Below are 18,573 nucleotides of genomic sequence, written 5' to 3'. Positions count from 1 at the left end.
ATGCTGCTACATTAAGCCTTACAAAAAATTAACCAATGCAAGTCACCATTCATCTGGCACGTCCGAGTCATCGCCATCTGAGAACTCCCAAACAACCAAACCTGTATGATGATCCAGTCCCACAGTGTCTTCGTCGATGCCTAGCGTGGTTTCAGACTCGTCATCACGCCCAGCCAAAAACCGGACAGTGCGAGAGACGTCCGGAGAGTGCCGCATCATGCACCGCCAACTGAAACCGCCCTCGCACGATCTGGACAAGAAATCTGGACGAATACACGATGCAATATCGTGCGTCGTCGTGCGAGGATGGTTTAAGTTATTGCTACACAATGCGGCACTCCCTTGCATTCCCTACGAGCTGTTTATATTGAGCGAGAACAGTTCACGTGCGCTCAATGTAAGGTACCGTCGACGACTACACCGACAGTATTCTTGATCTAGACATTCGAGGAAACCTGGTAAAGATTTGGATGAATATGGCAAATACAACTTGAAGCAATACTCACCGATTGAACAGCTTCGGACTTGTAAGACTAACAGAAGAGTAAGCTCAGTGTGGTACTAGCAGCGAAAAAAAAGCAACGACGTACATTGCGCTGTTGGGTATCGAGTGTATCCCAGTAGAGACGGAACTCCACTGTAGTCCCGTCTTTCTTGACCTGCTTGAGCCAACAAAGGATGCAAAGGTCCCTATAGTCTATGTCAGTAATGGTAGCATATAGGCAGGAACAATACAAAGTACCGTCGACGACAGCTTGGATGGTGTTCTTGACCCAAATGTTCAAGGAACCCTGCAGCTGAGCGAAAGTTTGATTCAGGTGCTGCTGCTGCTGCTGCAAATACGAGAGGACGGTGCTCGAGGTCCGATTACTATATAAGGCTACTCGGTGTCCGGCTTTCCATAGATTCGGAAATGAAGACGACTAATTTTTTACGTAGTTCTAGTTAGCCCTTGTTTTCGAGCCAGCCGCGCAGATTCAGCGTCACTACAACTTCTAGCATGTGCGGCTGCCGCATCTTGCAATTAGCCTTTCACATGCACCATTGCAAGTGTCCTGGTCAATCCACCTCTTAGAACACTCTAAGCTGTAATGACAGCAACTTTGCTGACTCACACTTCCGACTAGAGCCGAAGTTGTTTCCGTCTTCCTAGCCAGACATTTATAGACGAAGGAATACAGTTCCTTCTGCTCTCGGAGCATATCACAAAGGTCAGAATATGTTCGTGAGACTGGTGCACACTTAGTAAGTTGATCACAGAATGTCCGTACTCTATGGACAGATAACAGGAAATATTCACTCATGGTTTGCAGCCCCATTTGCTCTTCCTATTATTAGTTCGACTTCACCTCCTATGAGCCGGGCACCCGATATTCCGTGGCAAGCAAAAATTCTGGATGATTGCAATCCTGAACGTAATTTAGAACCATTGTTTTAAGTTGGTTGTTTGGGGGTCTTCCTCACAGTTGTTGTCTGATAGCCGGAACGAAGACAAGGCTTTATAGCCATGCCATTCGATCGGCCATGTTGTCCGACACATTGTCACTATGGTTGAGGATATTTTGATCATCGGCCCCTGCAAAACCATGTGCGCTTTCGTCATCCGCTTCATTGCTGAACCAGCTATAAAATCATGCACTCTCTCATACAGTCTCAAGCTTCAGCTCCCGTATCGCACAACCTCTTACGCCCATGTCAGAAAGCCAGAGTACGACTTTGTCGCCTACGGAGGTCCAGAGTGTGGAATTACAGGATACGGACACCCAAACACATGTTTCCAGTTCAAAATCCTCAAATGAACCTATCAAACTTGATATAGAACATGCCGTGGTTGAAAATGATCCTCGAATATGGTCGAACGCGAAGAAGGCGCGTCCTTACATCTTGATTTTGTAACTAGAGGCTGATAGAATACGTCATGCAGAACGTTGTATTGGTCATCATATCTGGAGCATCGATGATCGCGGGTTTGTGCGCGAATATACAAAACCGTGAATTGTTTCCATAATGTTATTGCAATATCGGCTGAACAGCTAGGGGATAGCCGCCAATGCCCAGATTGAGCAGCAACTACACGCCAGCAGCGGGGACATCAGCCTGAGTTTGTCGCTTTTCATTCTCATGCAAGGCAATTGCCCTATAATTTGGAGCGCAATTAGCGAGATAAAGGGCCGCAAGGTTTGGATTTCCGTGTGTCTTGAGAGTTTCATTTGTTAATATCGCCGAGCTCAGATGGTGTACCTTTGCTCTGTAGCACTATTTACACTTGGATCTGCAATCGTGGCAGTATCCAACACCATTGGTTTGATGATCGGTATGCGTATTCTGCAAGGCGCAGGGTAGGGCAGTCCCTCGATCTCTTAATTCCTTGCTCATATAGAGTAGGTCAAGCGCGGTTATCGCCATCGGAGCCGCCACTCTGGCCGACATATACGAGCCACATCAACGAGGAACAATGATGGGTGTCTACTATTCTGCACCTCTCCTCGGTCCTTCATTGGGGCCAATTATCGGTGGTGCACTCACGCAGGGCCTCGGCTGGCGGGCGATTTTCTGGTTCCTAGTCATCTGGGGAGGTATGATATTTTCGGCATTCCTTTTCTTATTCAAGGACACCTTCCGGAAGGAAAGGAGTACGACGTACCAGAGTGTATTGAAGAGGAGGCTCCGAGAGCAACAGTCGTCAGAAGCAAAGGACGAGCCACGAAAAATTTCAGAGAAGGAATCACAAATGAATGACGAAAAGCGGATGGGTTCGAAGGACGTTGGAGCGCAGACAAGTCCGAAGGACATCGAAGGACAGCCGACGGCCATACCAGCATCAGCCATCAGAGAAGTAAAGCTGTCCATTTCTGATGTCAACCCTTTCCCTCCATACCTATCGATTGTCAGCCGCAAGAACAACTTTGCTATCTTGATACCATCAGGTATGCTCTCTGTAATCCTTGCTGTGCAAAGAAATTTTATGCCCTCTTTTAGGTTTGATTTTTTCATTTAGCAATGGCATTGCGTATACATGCGCAAGGACATTGTCGATGTATTATAATTATGATGCTATGAAGACTGGCCTCGTCTTGCTTGCATTTGGTATTGGTAAGCGAGTCACAAGCAAACTACGAGCACCTGCCTGACGCATTTATTTCAGGCAGTGTAGCCGGCAGCATATTGGGTGGACGTTGGTCCGATCGGACACTTGCCCGGCTAAAGGCAGCGAACGGAGGGAGCAGCTTTCCAGAGGTGACTCACTATCCTCAGCTCAGTATCTGTCTCCACGTTTAACGCGAATTCATGCAGATGCGCCTCGAGAGTACGAAAGTCGCCATGGTATGGTTACCTCTTTCTGTGATTGGATATGCTTGGGTGTGCCAAGAACGGGTCAACGTCGCTGCGATATGTGTGATGCTCTTCCTCGCAGGATTTTCATCTATGTACGTTTCTTTCGTTTCACACTGTCTTTTTCTCTCATCCGCGATAGATGGATCTACACGAGCACCCTGGCATACATCGTCGATGCAAACACTGGTCGCTCATCAACGGCAGTAGCGGCCAACAGTTCTTTCCGCGGTCTGTTTGCTTTTGTTGCTGTTGAGATTGCTGTTCCTCTACAGGTGAGTCAACGTCATAATAGCTTGCGGAACATCGGATCTGAGGTTGGTTTAGGATAGTATTGGTGACGGTGGTTTGTATACGCTCTGGGCGGGACTGCTGGTCATTGCTGATTGTCTTATCTTACTGGTGTTGTACAAAGGTAGGAAGTGGAGAGAAGCCAGTGTTGAGCGGGAGAAGCAGAAGCTGGATGGCAAGTAGACGATCATCATGACTTCCGAAGTTCCGATGTACCATAGATGAGGATAGATAATACTGTATTAACAGAATTAATCGTTTCACTGCGATTGATGCACAACAGGCTCCATCCGGAAGTACTGGGGTGTCGCGGAATTGACGTCATGACTATGATCAAATTCATTAATACAGTAACTGCCAGCAACGGATCCGAGTCCGTGTTCAAGTTGACGAGTCAGTTTTATAGCTCGGACTACCCACACAGTATTGAAATTGAACGTACTCATCCTCGGGTTGAGCTTGGTCCAATAATGTCAAACTTCCTAGAAGCCACCAGGGCTATTCTTAAAGCTCACGAACTCAATTAGTGATGAAAGTGAATCATGAACGATCGACATCTTAACTTCCAAGATTAACCTGATCGTTAATTGCATATTGAATATACCCATAAGGTGAGCCCCAGGAAGCACCAGCCCAGCATGCTTCTGCATGACGAATCATGAATGCGACTCCTTGCTCGTGTGGTGCTGCTGGATTGCGTATTGCTGAAACGACAGCGTCTAATTGTCCTCACTCAAGTCTCGTTGGAACGCAGACGAGGATTTAGCCAGCAAAACGAGGACCCCGTTGCGAGAGCAAGAGGCCCCCAATAGATTCGGGAACAAACAACCCAATTTGACAAGAAATAAGTTTAGGAACAAATAAACCAAATAACTATTATTCCGAAGCAAGCGAAAACTTCAAGCCCTGCGGTCTGTGTCTTTCATCAAAGCATGCGCAGGATGGGGTAATGGAAGAAAACTAGTACATGAGGTCTCCAACTGCAGACGGAGATCCGTCGTCGTTGTAGAGGCACGATCCGGTTCCGATAAGATCGGCGCCAGAAGGGTTGTATTCTGTGAAGAGCGCCGGCGAAGTTGCTATGAAGGGGAAGTAAAGTTGAACGTATGACGCCCCGTCAAGGAAAGGGAACGCCTGTTGGAAGAAGGTCACCCTGTATGATACATAAGAGCATGAGTGGGGTGATAAGAGGTACTACATCGCAGCTTACTGATCTGCTTGACCACCTGCAGGGTTCTCAAGAGCAAACTCTGTGATAACGAGTTGATAGTCCTGGGTGTTTGTTGTTGTGAGACTATAAATACCGCACGCGCAAAGGAGACTTACGGGGAATTGACTATTTGCTGATTCTACATAGCTCTGGAATTCCGCAAAGGTTGATCTGCATTTCGAAATTCGAGTGAGTTAAGGAGATGCACCAAACAAGCTCTTGTTACGTACCCATACCAGTGCTGGAAAATATAAACTTAACGTCAAACAGAATGGGGCCGCATACAACTACGCACCAAGTTGATGTAGTCGAAGTAGCACTGTCCTGCACAAGCGCTGATCATTTCAGAGACCCAGCTAAGACCCTCTCCAGACGTTACGCTGGAGGTAACAGCAGGGAGGGCCTTCTTGATCGCCTAAAAGTACAGACAAATATGTCATAGTCTTGAGTAAAATTTTGATACAGTAAGACCTTACCAATGGGTTAACATATTCAATGTACCAGGAAGCGGCCTCGCTTGGGGTGATGCCGTTGATATCAGGTTCGTTCAGCGTAAATACGGCTATATTGAAACGGGTTAATCTAATGTCTATTCACTAACGAGTGGTGACGAACTAGCCCAGCCTTGTGCTGCTTGACGTGATGCCAGATCTGCTATAGGACTGGATGAGCAGTCGGTGCAGCGCTGCAGTGCCGATGAATCCGAGGCCACCGTTTCCGTTGGTAGAAGGCGGGGCGTATGTCTCATAATCGTAGCTGTTTACTGTTAGTGAGACTGCGAACGCGAGTATTCATCTGGCATACATTGCAACAACTTCTCCATCTCCGTTATTGAAAACACCAGGATCACTGGAAGAGACGAGTCAGTGAACCTAATGAAGCATGAAATATGAGCCTATGTACAGTGTTCCATCGACTGTTCGGTTATGGTGAGCAAAATGTGCTTGCACTTGTAATTTGAGATGTAACTCACAGTAGGTCCAGCATAGGCCACGCTTTCCAGCGAGAACGATGGGCACGAAGAGTGCTATAACTGCGAGTCTGGCGGAGGTCAGCATGGTCAAAAATATGACAGAAAGTGAGAGCTTGGTATTGTGAGGAAGTGGCACATTCCAAGTATTTATACTTTCAAAACGGCTAGCATCCTTAGGGAAAGACTGAGATGGTCAAGCACGGCCGCATTAGCACATGCTTTGGCAACAACGAGCGCATCGACATATCAGCGCTACGACAGACGTATCTGAATTGGGCATAAGTATAAGTGGTATATAGCCCGCTTGAAAAATGATACTAATGAGGCACGGTGGTCCCAGCGTATGCTTTACATACAAAGTGTAATGATTACCGAACTGAAAAAGGTAAGTGCAGCAAATGGTCACCCAGAACCGTCTCTTTATTTATCCAGATGAGTTCGGAGAAACAACAGCGTGGCGGTAACAGTGGGATCATGTGAGGGCGGCCTCTAGTTATGGAGACGTCATCTGAGTTCGGAGAAACATGAGTGTGGCGGTAACAGCGGGATCATGTGGGGGCGGCCTCTAGTTATGGAGACGTACGGGCCAGTACAATATTAATAGCAAGGTGTTCGCGTTGCCTATTGTAAACTTGCGTAATAAGCAAATTGGCTATACTTACCGTGTCTTGTAACCAGGCCTTGAATTGACATAACCATAAGTGGAGGAATGATGTGGATTGATTCTTATAGACAAATGCCATCGTTAGCTGTGCAAAATATGATGGATTATGGATAGAGACGGTGAGAAATGGAGCCAGGACGTACCTGCAACGTTGGTTACCTCGTGATGAGCTCCATTGAGCTTTTGATGAACGTCGCAGTGTAAAGTTTTTCAGCACTGGATCAGGGTTACCCACAGTACGTCAAGGTCAAGATCTATGTCACACAACGTAGTGGACCAGAGCAAGTTTATGAAAAGGCAGAGGTCTGGTTGGGAAAGTCGCGCGACAGCTTGAGTAGTCAAGCTCCCAGCATCGGAATTACCAATTAGGCTAGGCCATTCATGAGGCTTGTTGTCTAAGTCGAGGACCGAATTCATTGCCGTCCTGCAGCGGGTAAAAAGCACTTTGCAAAATGCGAGCAGAGTCATCAGCAGCCAACAACAGACAAGAATCACGAGATGAGTCGATGAAGGTCCTGAGCACTGAGCGACTTGAAACTTGGATTGAAACACTTGGCATATTGATAGACCGTTCGAAGACCACAGATCTAGACTCTCAAGTCCTTGCATCCGAACAATATTACGGATGGTGCACGTAAACTCATGCTCACGAACAACGACAATCACTCACGGTGGACTCCTGAGGCCTGAGATCTGAGAGCCCAGCTTGGCCTAGTGTTGCATATGAGATTGCAGTGCGTGTTTTTCAAAAACTCGGCCTCACTGCCTTTCCCGGCACTTTTACACCCTAATTAGGTCACGAGTCTAGGCCTGCCGCTTGATGGATGTCGCATCCTTGACCTAATTAGGATGTAAAAGTGCCGGGAAAGGCAGTGAGGCCGAGTTTTTGAAAAACACGCACTGCAATCTCATATGCAACACATTGTAAGCGCGGAGTCCCAGTGAGAACTGGCCCTCACCGTATCGACGGAAACGGCCAAAATATTGATGAACCAGGAACACAAGATTTCCGTGGATTTCCGTAGAGAATGGGACTTATAGTAGATTTTCTAGCCGCTGACGCTGTTGGACGGAGAACTCACGATCTCGCACTGATTCTCGCATATGATATTTCCGTCGATGATGGTAGATTCTCAACTGTAGTCGTAACAAGCAATAAAACTATGGAAATCGACGCTGATATGCATTGCAAGAGCAAGCAAATGACAGCGCAAAAATAATAGCTGGTTAATACTGCCCCTGGCACCTGCTGCCCACGTGGTCCTCGTCTGTTGCCTGCCTGATGTCAACCTTTGCACCTGCGCTGGATGTCGACTGTGTTGCTGTTCCATATATTCGTCCTTGACCTGAGGGGAAAATGTAATCAGCCACATCAGGATGAGCGCGCATTTAGTCAAGTCCATTGCCAGCTTCGGTGTGTCAGATTCATATGCCCGCAAACATAAATCAATGCCGTGAAAGAATAACTACCTGCTGCCCACATGCTCCGCTACAACTGGGCTAGATGTCAACTAATATATAAGGCGTCGGCTGAGAATTTGCTGATGACATTGATCGTGTCGCAAGTTCATATAAGCCTAAAGTCAGATGTTGCTGGAAGTTCTAGTCTTATAGATTGACGTACCTCCTATTGTTCGAAATACTAGATCCAGGTGATGCACAGGCACGGACAATGAGGACCCAGTGTTGAAGGTGACATGGTAGACCAGGGACAGTGGGCACTGGGGGCTTCGGGTCAGACTCAGTGATGCATGTTCATTCGGAAAGCTTTGTGCTGCGCGTACTAAGTCAGCACTATCTTGCACTTGAATAAGAGATTCATGCTCTATGCGCTATGATAGATGTTTCAGCGAACATTCGAAACGAGTTAGGCGTATCCGAGTCACTTACTGATTTGCGAGGCAGAGAAACAGGCCGCATAGATAGTGTCCTAGAAACATCTCGAATTAGGTTATCAGAAATATCAAAGTCGTAGAAGATACACACGGGGAGCTTGACCACTGTTCATCCGAAAACATCATCAATTTGAGGCCTGTCTGGTCCAACGACTGATGTAAACGAGAATATGCCAGGCCCCAGTGTGCTTCCGAAAGTAAGGAAATGGGAGAGGCTCCTGGACTAGACATCGTCATGGTTTGAGGGAGAAAGATGGTGGACTAGTGAGGATGTCGGAGTGTTCGTGTAATCGATCATTTCACTGAGGATCTGACGTATACGCTTACCAAGTCAAAAGCAGCACGAACGAGTAATTTATATCATCTTGATTGATTCAGGCCTAAGCTACTGCAGGCTGTCAGTCGCGTCGCACGTCCGGCGAACTTGGCACCGACTCGGAGGCAAATAGTACCCCGAACCACAATATTCCTTTTGGCGTATGTTCAAATTTATTCAAATTCTCTGAATAGGTCTGTGGTCATGATAGGCGCATCTCGAGCTCAGCGCTCAACTCTGTTTAAACTAGGATGTTGACTTCACGCGTGCATAGACTTAACAGGCAGAGTCGACAGTCTGTTTGGTGCGTCTCAGTTCACGCTAAAAGCCAGAATATATTTGTAGTGCGCCAACCAGGATGCCAGGCTGGTTCCTTCGGCATGGCAGCCTCTGGAAGTCACCGATGACGTCGACCACGTACCATGTTCTTTTTCCTGATCTGTGATTGGTCCCCCCGCCGCGTCGTCGAAATATGATAAATAGGGCTCGTCAGCCAGGACGAACACCAGTGTTCCCTCTTCCCTCTTTCTCTCACATCGCTATCAGAAATTACAATACGTTCTTTATTTTCTTTATTCACATATTATCTAGCATCATGGTTCAACTAGCTCCTCGCTTCGCCGTCCTCCTCGCCTTTTGTTTCCTCGCGTCCGCTACTCCTGTTGTTAGTCCATACGTGTCTCTTAGCGTAGGCGTGGTCGACCCTACTCCGGGCCCTAATGGCACTCACGCCAACCACACCGCAATCATCGTCGGGCCTACTCCAAGCTCCCATGGGACTCACGCCAACCACACTTCTAGGGCTGTCGCTGCCACCAACAAACACCCCGTATACGTCATCGAACAACACCCAGGTTCGCAGTCCCATGAACAGGCTCAGGGACAAGACCCAGTATGTCGTCCAAACTATACTGAGACTGTCATGTTTCTAACTCAATGGTGCAGATTACACCCAGCGTGCAACACGACGTTATCGTGGATAAGAATGCCCAAGTCCAGCCTAGTCAAGCTAAGCCAGTACGTCGCCGCGCCTGACAAGCACTCATCTTTTCGCTGACTTGACTTCACAGACACAGTCCAATAGCGCTGCTGCTAAAGCAAGTCCCTCTCAAGGCAAGGGCAAGAGGTATGACGATGGTCAGTACCACCCGAACCCTTCGTACGATGACGGCCAGTACCACCCCAACCCCACGTATAACAATGGTCAGTACACTCCCACCCCCGCCGGGACGGATACGTCTTCTCCCACCCCTACTCCCAGCCCCACCCAGACATATGACGACGGACTGTACCATCCCAATACTTCCTATGACGATGGCCAGTACCATCCCAATACAGCCTATGACGATGGCCAGTACCATAACGCCGCTGCCGTCCCCCTTACGGTTCCCGACGCCGTCACGTCTGTGTTGGGTGTTGTACTCAATATAGTACCCGGCACCGCAACAACGACCCCGACATCCCAAACGGGCTCCACTGCCCCCGCGACGACGAATTCTCCAACGACAATAGCCTCCTCCACCTCTGCAACGGAGACTGCCACTGCCACGTCTGGAACCACTACCACGGCAGCAGCCGACCCCACTGAGACTGCAATGCGCACCGTAGCCGGCGCTGGCAAACGTTCGGACGATGGCCATTACCACCCTGATTCGAGGTTTGATGACGGTAGCTACCATCCTAATCCCAAGTTCGACGACGGCAAGTATCACGTTGGTACCACCGGAGGCAAACGCTCGGACGACGGTCAATACCACCCCAATCCCAAGTTCGACGACGGCAAGTATCACGTTGGTACCACCGGAGGCAAACGTTCAGATGATGGCCATTACCACCCTGATTCGAGGTTTGACGACGGTAGCTACCATCCTAATCCCAAGTTCGACAACGGCAAGTATCACGTCAGTACCACCGGAGGCAAACGCTCGGACGACGGCCAATACCACCGCGACTCGGAGTTTGACGATGGGAGCTACCACCCTAATCCCAAGTTCAACGACGGCAAGTATCACGTCGGTACCACCGGAGGCAAACGCTCGGACGACGGCATGTACCACCCCGATTCGAAGATGAATGACGGTCAGTACCATCCCGATCCCAAGTTCGACGACGGCAAGTATCACGTTGGTACCACCGGAGGCAAACGTTCAGACGATGGCCATTACCACCCTGATTCGAGGTTTGATGACGGTAGCTACCATCCTAATCCCAAGTTCGACAACGGCAAGTATCACGTCAGTACCACCGGAGGCAAACGTTCGGACGACGGCATGTACCACCCCGATTCGAAGATGAACGACGGTCAGTACCATCCCGATCCCAAGTTCGACGACGGCAAGTATCACCCGGGGAAGCATAATGGGAGGAGGGGCTTCACGCATCAGGACAAAGTGCGCGCGATTAGGAGAAGAACCGTACAATACTAGGCTTGGGAAGTTGTAGGCGCTATTTATTGGACTTTGATGCAAATGTCACTCTTTCACATAAACCTTCAAGTTCTCCTATGTGCGATAAGGACTGGCGGGATTTAACATTTGTTGAAATCATTTAATAGGTGTGTCCGCGTTGTGATCCTCTTTCAGCGTACCCAGTGAGTTATGTAGGAAAACTCCGGATTTTGCCAAGCGGGAGAAATCGGAGTGTTTTCCTTCCTCTTCCTTCTATTGTATGTGTGCAGGATACGTTACTTAGCCAGTAAATACTATGGTCCTGTCTGCAGTGGCTTTGCTTTCCAATTTTGTTGGGACGGTCCTAGCGCACTTTGAAGGCAAAGCCACTATCGGGTTTTCGGACAGTCCAGAATCCAAAGCACAGGCGGTCAGCCTTCAGGCCAATCTCTTCGATCACGCAATCTGAAACATTCGATCCCCTTCAACGTATGATTCACAAGAAAGCATTGCTAATTGGCTTCAAGCCTCTATGGTTCTACTTGTGATAAAAAGGTCGCTGTACCTGGTGCGTTTGTGAGTTGACTTAAGCTTGTGTCTTAGCTTCTTGTGATCGCATGCGTCCTCAAGTTGCCTAGTCCACAGTAGGCTGCGCGTTCAGATTCTCCGAGACTCTCGATAAGTACTGCGACCAAGTCAGCCTCAAAACCTTGCCTTTTGACGCTCGTTATCTCAACACAATTCTCGACGGAGCCCAGTGATATCAGACACGCTGCTCCACTGGAAGCCTAGTTAACCACCCAATGTCTAGCTGTGATTAGTGCCCGTAATGCACGCCTGCCTGCAGGTTCCAGAGATTTTGAGAATGATTTTTGAGGAAGTAACACAGGTCACGAATAGCGTCGTACGGCCATCATATGCCACTCTGTACCACCTGGCGATGACATGTCGAGCTTTCCGAGGGCCGGCACTGGACCTTCTATGGGCGCACATACCAACGTCGGACGTGCTTGTCCTATGCCTGCCTCAGGACGCTCGTTCTCAACCCATACGAGAATTGACCCTGGAGAGTTTCGACCAGTTCGAATGCACGCCTTCCGGAATCGCTGCAGCATTCAGGGTGGTGAGTTAGGCATTCTCTTCTTTTGAATTCGATTTCAGAGGCTTCTCAGACCCTTGACCGATGATGATTGGGCTACCTTTCGAATGTATGCGCGTTGCGTGCGCTCGCTCACTTTCGAAGAGTATGTTGTTGAGTCCTACAACATGATGAGAGATCATGGGCTGCACGATAGCACCACGCTTGCTCTCCTGGGCCCATCTGCTTCCTCGCCCCCGCCGTTTCCTTTGCTCCGCGAGCTGTGCTGGTATGACAAGCGCGATGTGCTTCTGCCTTGCCTGCAGCGCTGCATTTCCACAACCCTCACTCGACTAGTTATTCATTCGGAGCTTTGGCCATCAGAAATGGTCAATCTCGTCGCAGGCCTGGGCAAGACTTGCCCCAAGATCAAGGAATTTCGTTGTTCGATGCCGACCGCTAGTGCATGCGCCATGCTTTCTGACCTCGTCACTTGCTGGGATGATTTGGAGATCTTGGAGACAGGAGCAGTGAATGCGCAGGCATTGCAGCATCTTGCGTCCCTGGAGAAGTTGAGGGAGCTGAAGATGCTCGTGCCAGAAGGTTACAGCTTGAACCTGGAGCCGACATCGACGTTCAGCGTCATGTTTTCGATGGACAAGTTCAGTATAACTGCTGCAAGTACGGAGCTGCTTCTCGCTTTTTTAGTGCCCTTGCAAATTTCCGCGAAGAGTGCGCATTTGAACATCGACACAACTTCAGACGTGTTTTATCTCGACCAGCTACTTTCCTCCCTCACAGAGCACTTCAATCCCAACGTTTTAGAATCGTTGGATGTTGAGGTGGATCGCCCCACTGACCCCACCAATCACGCCCTCTTCGAACTGACTGCTTCTGCTTTCCGAAATATCCGGGGCTTCACACAGCTCACCAATCTCAATCTCAGTTCAATGCATGTCTCTATCACCGACGACGAAGTTCTAGACCTTGTTTCCGCTTGGCCAAAAATAGAAAATCTTTACCTTGACACGGCCTGGGACTGGGGAGTTGCCCACTTGAAAGTGACGTTTCGCGGGCTTGCGGGTATCCTCGAACGCTGTCCAAATCTGCGCTCCGTAGGGGTCAACCTAGATACCTCAGCTCTCCACGACTCACCTTTCTACGTTAATAATCGATACACTGGCATCATCAGGGAGAAAGTCACTGACCTAAATGTTGGGTCTGCGGAATGCGACGATGTCGAGGCCATTGGCAATCTGCTAGCTGGGATGTGTCCTAACTTGATTCGCATCTCTCGTGCGAGCTTTAATGTTGATTCCGACAATCCTTCCATTCATGATGAATGGTCGGAAGGAGGTGAAAGATGGAAAAAGGTCGAAGGTTTCATCGTTCAGAAGAGAAGTAAGCAACTGGAGCAGAACAATGGTGAGTGCGCCTTATGGACACGTAGTCGTGCTCTCATATCTCCCAGTGTAGGATTATACACCAGCGGTGTCTGATGTAAAGAATTGGTGCTGCTCACGCAAACGAATTGTTTTTTCTTGTACAAGACGACTGCTAGTATGTAACCGAACTTATTGGACTTTGATGCAAACCTTCACATAAACTCTCACATTCTCTTTCATCCTTGAATCATGACCAATTGGGCGTGTTCGCGTCGCAAACCTCCTTGATCCCTGACTCTTGAGCAGTTTTCAGCGTGTCTGAGCCGGCTGCATAGCGTTAACTTTGAGAATGACCACGACCGCATTGGATCTACCAACGAATGTACGTTGGTATCACGGTCTCTTTCTTCCCTTCTTCCCTTGACTTGATCGCAGACAAAAGAACACATTATGGATACTGTCCCGGACATCTTGAAAGTGTCTATTCTTGGACGAGAGTTGCGACATCCACAGCGGGTTTCACTTGTTGCAAATAAATCGCGAGGTCTGCGCGCCGGTTCTTCGCCTTCGGAGTTTGCCAGGACCGTGCAAGGCCTAGGCCAATCCCTCCGATCAGTCAATTTTAGTCAATTACGCAATCCGAAACATTCAATTACCTTCAACAAAGATATGCATATGATTCACAAACTTCTATTTGAATTACTCCGAGTGAGTCTGAACTTTCCCACTGGTGCAGACTTCGGAAGTCCTAGCTTCTCGCCGCGATCGCAGGTGTCTCACAGATCCTCAAGTTGCCTAATGAACAGTAGGCCATGCATTCAGATTCTCCGAGACTCCGATCAATAACTACCCTCGAACGACCACGACTCTACACCTTGCCTTTTGACGCTTGTTCTATCACGATAATTTTTGCAGGGTCCGGTGAGTAGCAGACACGCTGCCCCACTGGAAAACTGATTGGAAACCACCTGATGTCCAGTCGTGATTAGTACCAATGCATGCCTGCCTTTGGCTCCCAGAGATTTTGATATCCATATTCGCGGAACTGACGCAGGTCACCGAGGGCGATGTCCAACCATCATATACCACTCTGTACCACCTGGCGTTGACGTGTCGAGCTTTCCGAGAGCTGGCACTGGACGCCCTATGGGCGCACGTACAAACGCCAGACATGCTTATCATGTGCCTACCCCAGGACGCTCGTTCTCAACCCGTAAAATTTGCCAGGGGGGGTCGCACCATATTGAATACCGGATACAGTGCGGTCAGTTTGGTGTTCTTCTCTTTTGAATGTAGTTCATGGTATATCGATTTTAGCGGCTTCTCCGACCCTTGGTGGACGATGATCGTGCTACTTTTCAAAAGTATGCGTGTCGCGTGCGCTCGCTAACTTTCGAAAAATATGATGACCGGAAATATCGTAAGCTGCATGATAGCGCCGCGCTTGCTCTTCTGGACTCTCCTGCTTCGCCGTCCTCGCCGTTTCCTCTGCTCCGCGAGCTGTACTGGTACGACAAGCGCGATGTGCTTCTTCCTTGCTTACAACGCTGCATTTCCACCACCCTCACTCGACTAATCATCCATTCGGAGCTTTGGCCATCAGCAATGGTCGATCTTGTTGCAGGCCTGGGCAAGGCTTGTCCTAAGATCAAAGAATTTCGTTGTTCGATGCCGACTGCTAGTGCATGCGCCATGCTGTCTGATTTCGTCACCTGCTGGGATGATTTAGAGATCTTGGAGACGGGAGCAGTGAATGCACAGGCATTGCAGCATCTTGCATCCCTGAAGAAGCTGAGGGAGCTGAAGATGCTCATGCCAGAAGGTCACAACCTGGACCTAGACCCGACATCGACGTTCAGCGTCATGTTTTCGTTGGACGAGTTCAGCATAACTGCTGCCAGTATCGAGTTGCTTCTTGCTTTTTTAGCTCCCTTACAAATCTCCGCGAAGAGCGCGAAGCTGGATATCGACTCACCCCCCAAAGCAGATGACCTCAACCACCTACTTTCCTCCCTTACTGAGCATTTTCAACCCAATGTTTTAAAATCGTTGGGTGTCTGGGTGAATCGCCCCACCGAGTTCGACGATCACGCCCTTTTCGAACTGCCTCCTTCCGCCTTCCGAAAGATCCGGGCCTTTGCAGGGCTCACCGATCTCAATCTCAGTTCGATGCATGTTTGTATCAGCGACGACGAAGTTCTAGACCTCGTTTCCGCTTGGCCGCAAATGGAATGTCTTTACCTTGCTACTCGCTGGGACTGGGGAGTTACCCGCTTGGGGGTGACATTTGGTGGGCTTGCGGGTATCCTCGAGCGCTGTCCAAATTTGCACACCCTAGGGGTCAACCTAGACACATTGATCCCCCACGACGCACTTGTCCACATCGATAACCAATACAATGGCATCACCAGGGAGAAAGTCACCGACCTAGATGTTGGGTATGCGGAATGCGACAATGTCGAGGTCATTGGCAACCTGCTAGCTGGGATGTGTCCCAGCTTGACCCACATCGATCGTGCGCATCCCATAGATATTGATTACGATTATCTTTCCGATCAGAATGAATGGTTCGAAGAGACAGATAGATGGAATGAGGTCGAGAGTTTTATCGCTCGGAAGAGAATGGAGCAACTAGAGCAGAACAATGGTGAGTGCGCTTCACACTCACGCAATCGTGCTCTCACGAGTCCTCGTGTAGGACAATGACATACCAGCGGATTGTGTTACGAGTTTCGAGTTTTTTCTTTTCTTGTACAAGACGACTGCCACGTGACTCTATATATTTGAGGGAACTACTCAACTTTCATGGTGGAGGCATCGAGTTGGCATGCTCAGCTATTATAACAGTGCTTTACTTGTAATGTGGACACGAGTGCATGTCGATTGACTCGACCTGTGTGGTACCGTTGGAGTAGGGGATCCCGGGGGTAGGAACCGAGTGGCAACCGAGTAGCACCGTAGTTTAGCGAGCCATTCAGTGTCCTTCGGGCTTTGTCGTAGCGCAGTGCTCTCGCAGGCCTACAGTCGCGATACACCGCTCCACCGTGCTATCTCTTATAATCCCTGCGAAACAATTTCACGAGTGACCCCTATATGATCTCATTGTTGCATCATGACTTCATCGAGCTCAAACTTCCGAAACCACACCGGACTCGGAACCAATCACGAAAACAAATAAAAGGTCAAGAGGCTCCTATCATATGAGGAATAGTCACAAAACGTTTCTGTCAAGAATATCTTCTGCCACCATCGTTACTCAACCATGTCAAACACACAAACATCGCAAAGACACACTCTCTCGGGAAATAGTAACTTGCGCAACACAGACTATACTGATCCTGCGGCGCAGGTGAACCAAGGCATCATCGACGGCAGACCTGAAGGTTTGTAATAATAATATTGTTACACTATCCAAACTGCTGACGAACGCATAAATGTTTCAGGTCAGCAGCCACGCGCAGCGCCTGTTACCCTTGATACTTATGTTGACGAGGACGCGTCGGCTAATACACCTCCTGTGACTCGGGCTTCAGATACGCTGGTTGGAGCTACCTCAGCTGACGTCCACGACGGTCTTGGCCATCCCGGTCAGGGGATGTCGAGTAAGGAGTTGAGACATGATGGTCAGCCAGGGCGGAAGCGGCATGGGCAGGGGACGGATCAATTTGGTCAGGGGACGGCAGGAGATAGTTTCAAGAAGTTGGACGGTGCAAGTGAGCGTAGATTTGTTGCCGCAGAGTCTGACCTTAGGGGAGAGTGATCGTCATCAATTTTCTTATAGAACCTTCTATACATTAGAGCCGATACGAAGTTCCAGTCCAAATATACAGAATTTGCGCCTACACGAGCGTTTTCGCATTCAAGTTGGATATTGAATTGAACTTGGAGGGTCAACCCTTGACAGCGCAAACAGTGAGTTGCTACGAGTATGAAGTATAATACATATTGTCACGTATGTTCTGCTGTCTCTGAGTCTGCCCTGTACGAACAAGAACTTTTGGTATTGTCGGGACATTGAGTCGGATTGACTGGCTTTAATTAATCTTCGCAACTCGGTTTTAATCAGACTCCAAACAAACCAGTCGGTGTGTAGAGCCATAATCCTAATAGCCACAGACCAAATACAACCACATACTATTTCTCCGAGCTTTTTGTTGAGCTTTAACACACCTGGCCGACTGGTACAATTTATTGTGCCAATACCGACTTCTCTTTCGATTCCACCACCATGATTCTCAGTTCTAAACCCAACAAAAGCGGCCCCCAATCCCATTAATCGAGTAAACATCAAAGCATGTTTACAAATAAACAACCCCACGCTACCACGGTTCATCTGCTTTTCAAACTTTCACCACCATCATGTACAGCCATTAATGTTTCCCTAATGCATCAACCCTCGGCTCTCTCCCCCGTGACAAAGTGCGAGTATGGGCATGACGTATCCTACTAATGTTCAGATAATATCCAATTGGCTAATGGCTTCTGGATCACGTACATCGCCCGAAACCCGCAGAACTAGTTTTGACCAGTAGCGCTCCAATCCCAAGTCACAGCTGTTTCCTGTCGTCCTTGTTGGTACGTTGTGAAAATGTATCTTACTATCCTGTTAGTACGTACATCATAGCGAACGGGCTGGGTCACCATCATCATTTACGATACGTCGTTGATTTGATCAACTTGCGAATCACCGGGTGATGTACGGAGATATTCCACCTTGATCTTGAGAAGAAGCTTACACAGCGCAGTCCACGACGTCACCAGGAGGACCATGGCATGTTCCGTCCACGAGTGCCTGAGAAGGAGGTCAAGTAGTTTCATAGCGTTGGAATTCTCACAGGATCCTAGTTTCGTTATCGGTCTACATGTAATCGATCGGTGGCCTTTCAATTGATGGTGTGCATCCTCATTGAGTGTCACTGTCGTGTCTTGCAAGTACTTGCTCAAGCTGCAATTCTTATCCACCGGATCTCTTGATTTGGTGGAGCAAGATTTTTCATAGGAGATAGGTAACGCTTAACCTTCGCGGCCCTCTTTCCAAGCT

General features: G+C 48.7%; 7 protein-coding genes across 7 annotated transcripts; 5 read left to right on the top strand and 2 right to left on the bottom strand.

Annotated features, from left to right (window-relative positions):
- Positions 1-1,692: 1,692 nt before the first annotated feature.
- DFJ58DRAFT_697872 (MFS general substrate transporter) lies at positions 1,693-3,948 on the top strand (the record flags this gene model as incomplete). Its single annotated transcript, XM_041383511.1, has 10 exons — positions 1,693-1,873; positions 1,911-1,991; positions 2,045-2,178; positions 2,233-2,339; positions 2,386-2,927; positions 2,980-3,093; positions 3,146-3,237; positions 3,295-3,428; positions 3,476-3,608; positions 3,661-3,948. 10 exons carry the CDS (start codon positions 1,693-1,695, stop codon positions 3,805-3,807), a joined length of 1,665 nt encoding a protein of 554 aa, XP_041248463.1. The 3' UTR covers positions 3,808-3,948.
- Positions 3,949-4,536: 588 nt separating this feature from the next.
- DFJ58DRAFT_81590 (glycosyl hydrolase catalytic core-domain-containing protein) lies at positions 4,537-6,238 on the bottom strand. The gene is made up of 11 exons (XM_041391726.1): positions 6,130-6,238; positions 5,808-6,070; positions 5,738-5,750; positions 5,639-5,683; positions 5,450-5,562; positions 5,311-5,396; positions 5,130-5,249; positions 5,065-5,075; positions 4,951-5,005; positions 4,835-4,896; positions 4,537-4,777 (listed from the first exon to the last, which is right to left on the bottom strand). The coding sequence occupies exons 2-11, from the start codon at positions 5,890-5,892 to the stop codon at positions 4,585-4,587; spliced, it is 783 nt and encodes a 260-aa protein (XP_041248462.1). The 5' UTR covers positions 5,893-6,070; positions 6,130-6,238; the 3' UTR covers positions 4,537-4,584.
- Positions 6,239-7,585: 1,347 nt separating this feature from the next.
- Positions 7,586-8,295, bottom strand: DFJ58DRAFT_766586 (uncharacterized protein). The gene is made up of 2 exons (XM_041388807.1): positions 8,096-8,295; positions 7,586-8,012 (listed from the first exon to the last, which is right to left on the bottom strand). The coding sequence occupies exon 2, from the start codon at positions 7,872-7,874 to the stop codon at positions 7,605-7,607; it is 270 nt and encodes an 89-aa protein (XP_041248461.1). The 5' UTR covers positions 7,875-8,012; positions 8,096-8,295; the 3' UTR covers positions 7,586-7,604.
- A 1,982-nt stretch (positions 8,296-10,277) lies between these two features.
- Positions 10,278-11,108, top strand: DFJ58DRAFT_653742 (uncharacterized protein; the record flags this gene model as incomplete). Its single annotated transcript, XM_041381759.1, has 1 exon — positions 10,278-11,108. One exon carries the CDS (start codon positions 10,278-10,280, stop codon positions 11,106-11,108), a length of 831 nt encoding a protein of 276 aa, XP_041248460.1.
- A 790-nt stretch (positions 11,109-11,898) lies between these two features.
- DFJ58DRAFT_857325 (uncharacterized protein) lies at positions 11,899-13,682 on the top strand (the record flags this gene model as incomplete). Its single annotated transcript, XM_041393942.1, has 3 exons — positions 11,899-12,192; positions 12,231-13,572; positions 13,624-13,682. The coding sequence occupies 3 exons, from the start codon at positions 11,899-11,901 to the stop codon at positions 13,644-13,646; spliced, it is 1,659 nt and encodes a 552-aa protein (XP_041248459.1). The 3' UTR covers positions 13,647-13,682.
- A 564-nt stretch (positions 13,683-14,246) lies between these two features.
- DFJ58DRAFT_742572 (uncharacterized protein) lies at positions 14,247-16,570 on the top strand. Its single transcript, XM_041387209.1, has 3 exons — positions 14,247-14,453; positions 14,512-14,796; positions 14,850-16,570. The coding sequence occupies exons 2-3, from the start codon at positions 14,527-14,529 to the stop codon at positions 16,236-16,238; spliced, it is 1,659 nt and encodes a 552-aa protein (XP_041248458.1). The 5' UTR covers positions 14,247-14,453; positions 14,512-14,526; the 3' UTR covers positions 16,239-16,570.
- A 73-nt stretch (positions 16,571-16,643) lies between these two features.
- DFJ58DRAFT_742571 (uncharacterized protein) lies at positions 16,644-17,323 on the top strand. Its single transcript, XM_041387208.1, has 2 exons — positions 16,644-16,915; positions 16,976-17,323. The coding sequence occupies exons 1-2, from the start codon at positions 16,795-16,797 to the stop codon at positions 17,290-17,292; spliced, it is 438 nt and encodes a 145-aa protein (XP_041248457.1). The 5' UTR covers positions 16,644-16,794; the 3' UTR covers positions 17,293-17,323.
- Positions 17,324-18,573: the final 1,250 nt, after the last annotated feature.

The sequence above is a fragment of the Suillus subalutaceus genome (genome assembly GCF_016647625.1).
Source record: "Suillus subalutaceus strain FC151 chromosome Unknown DFJ58scaffold_13, whole genome shotgun sequence".
Lineage (NCBI taxonomy): Eukaryota > Fungi > Basidiomycota > Agaricomycetes > Boletales > Suillaceae > Suillus > Suillus subalutaceus.
Note: the sequence above shows the minus strand (reverse complement) of the source record. Positions and strands in the feature narration are given on the sequence as shown.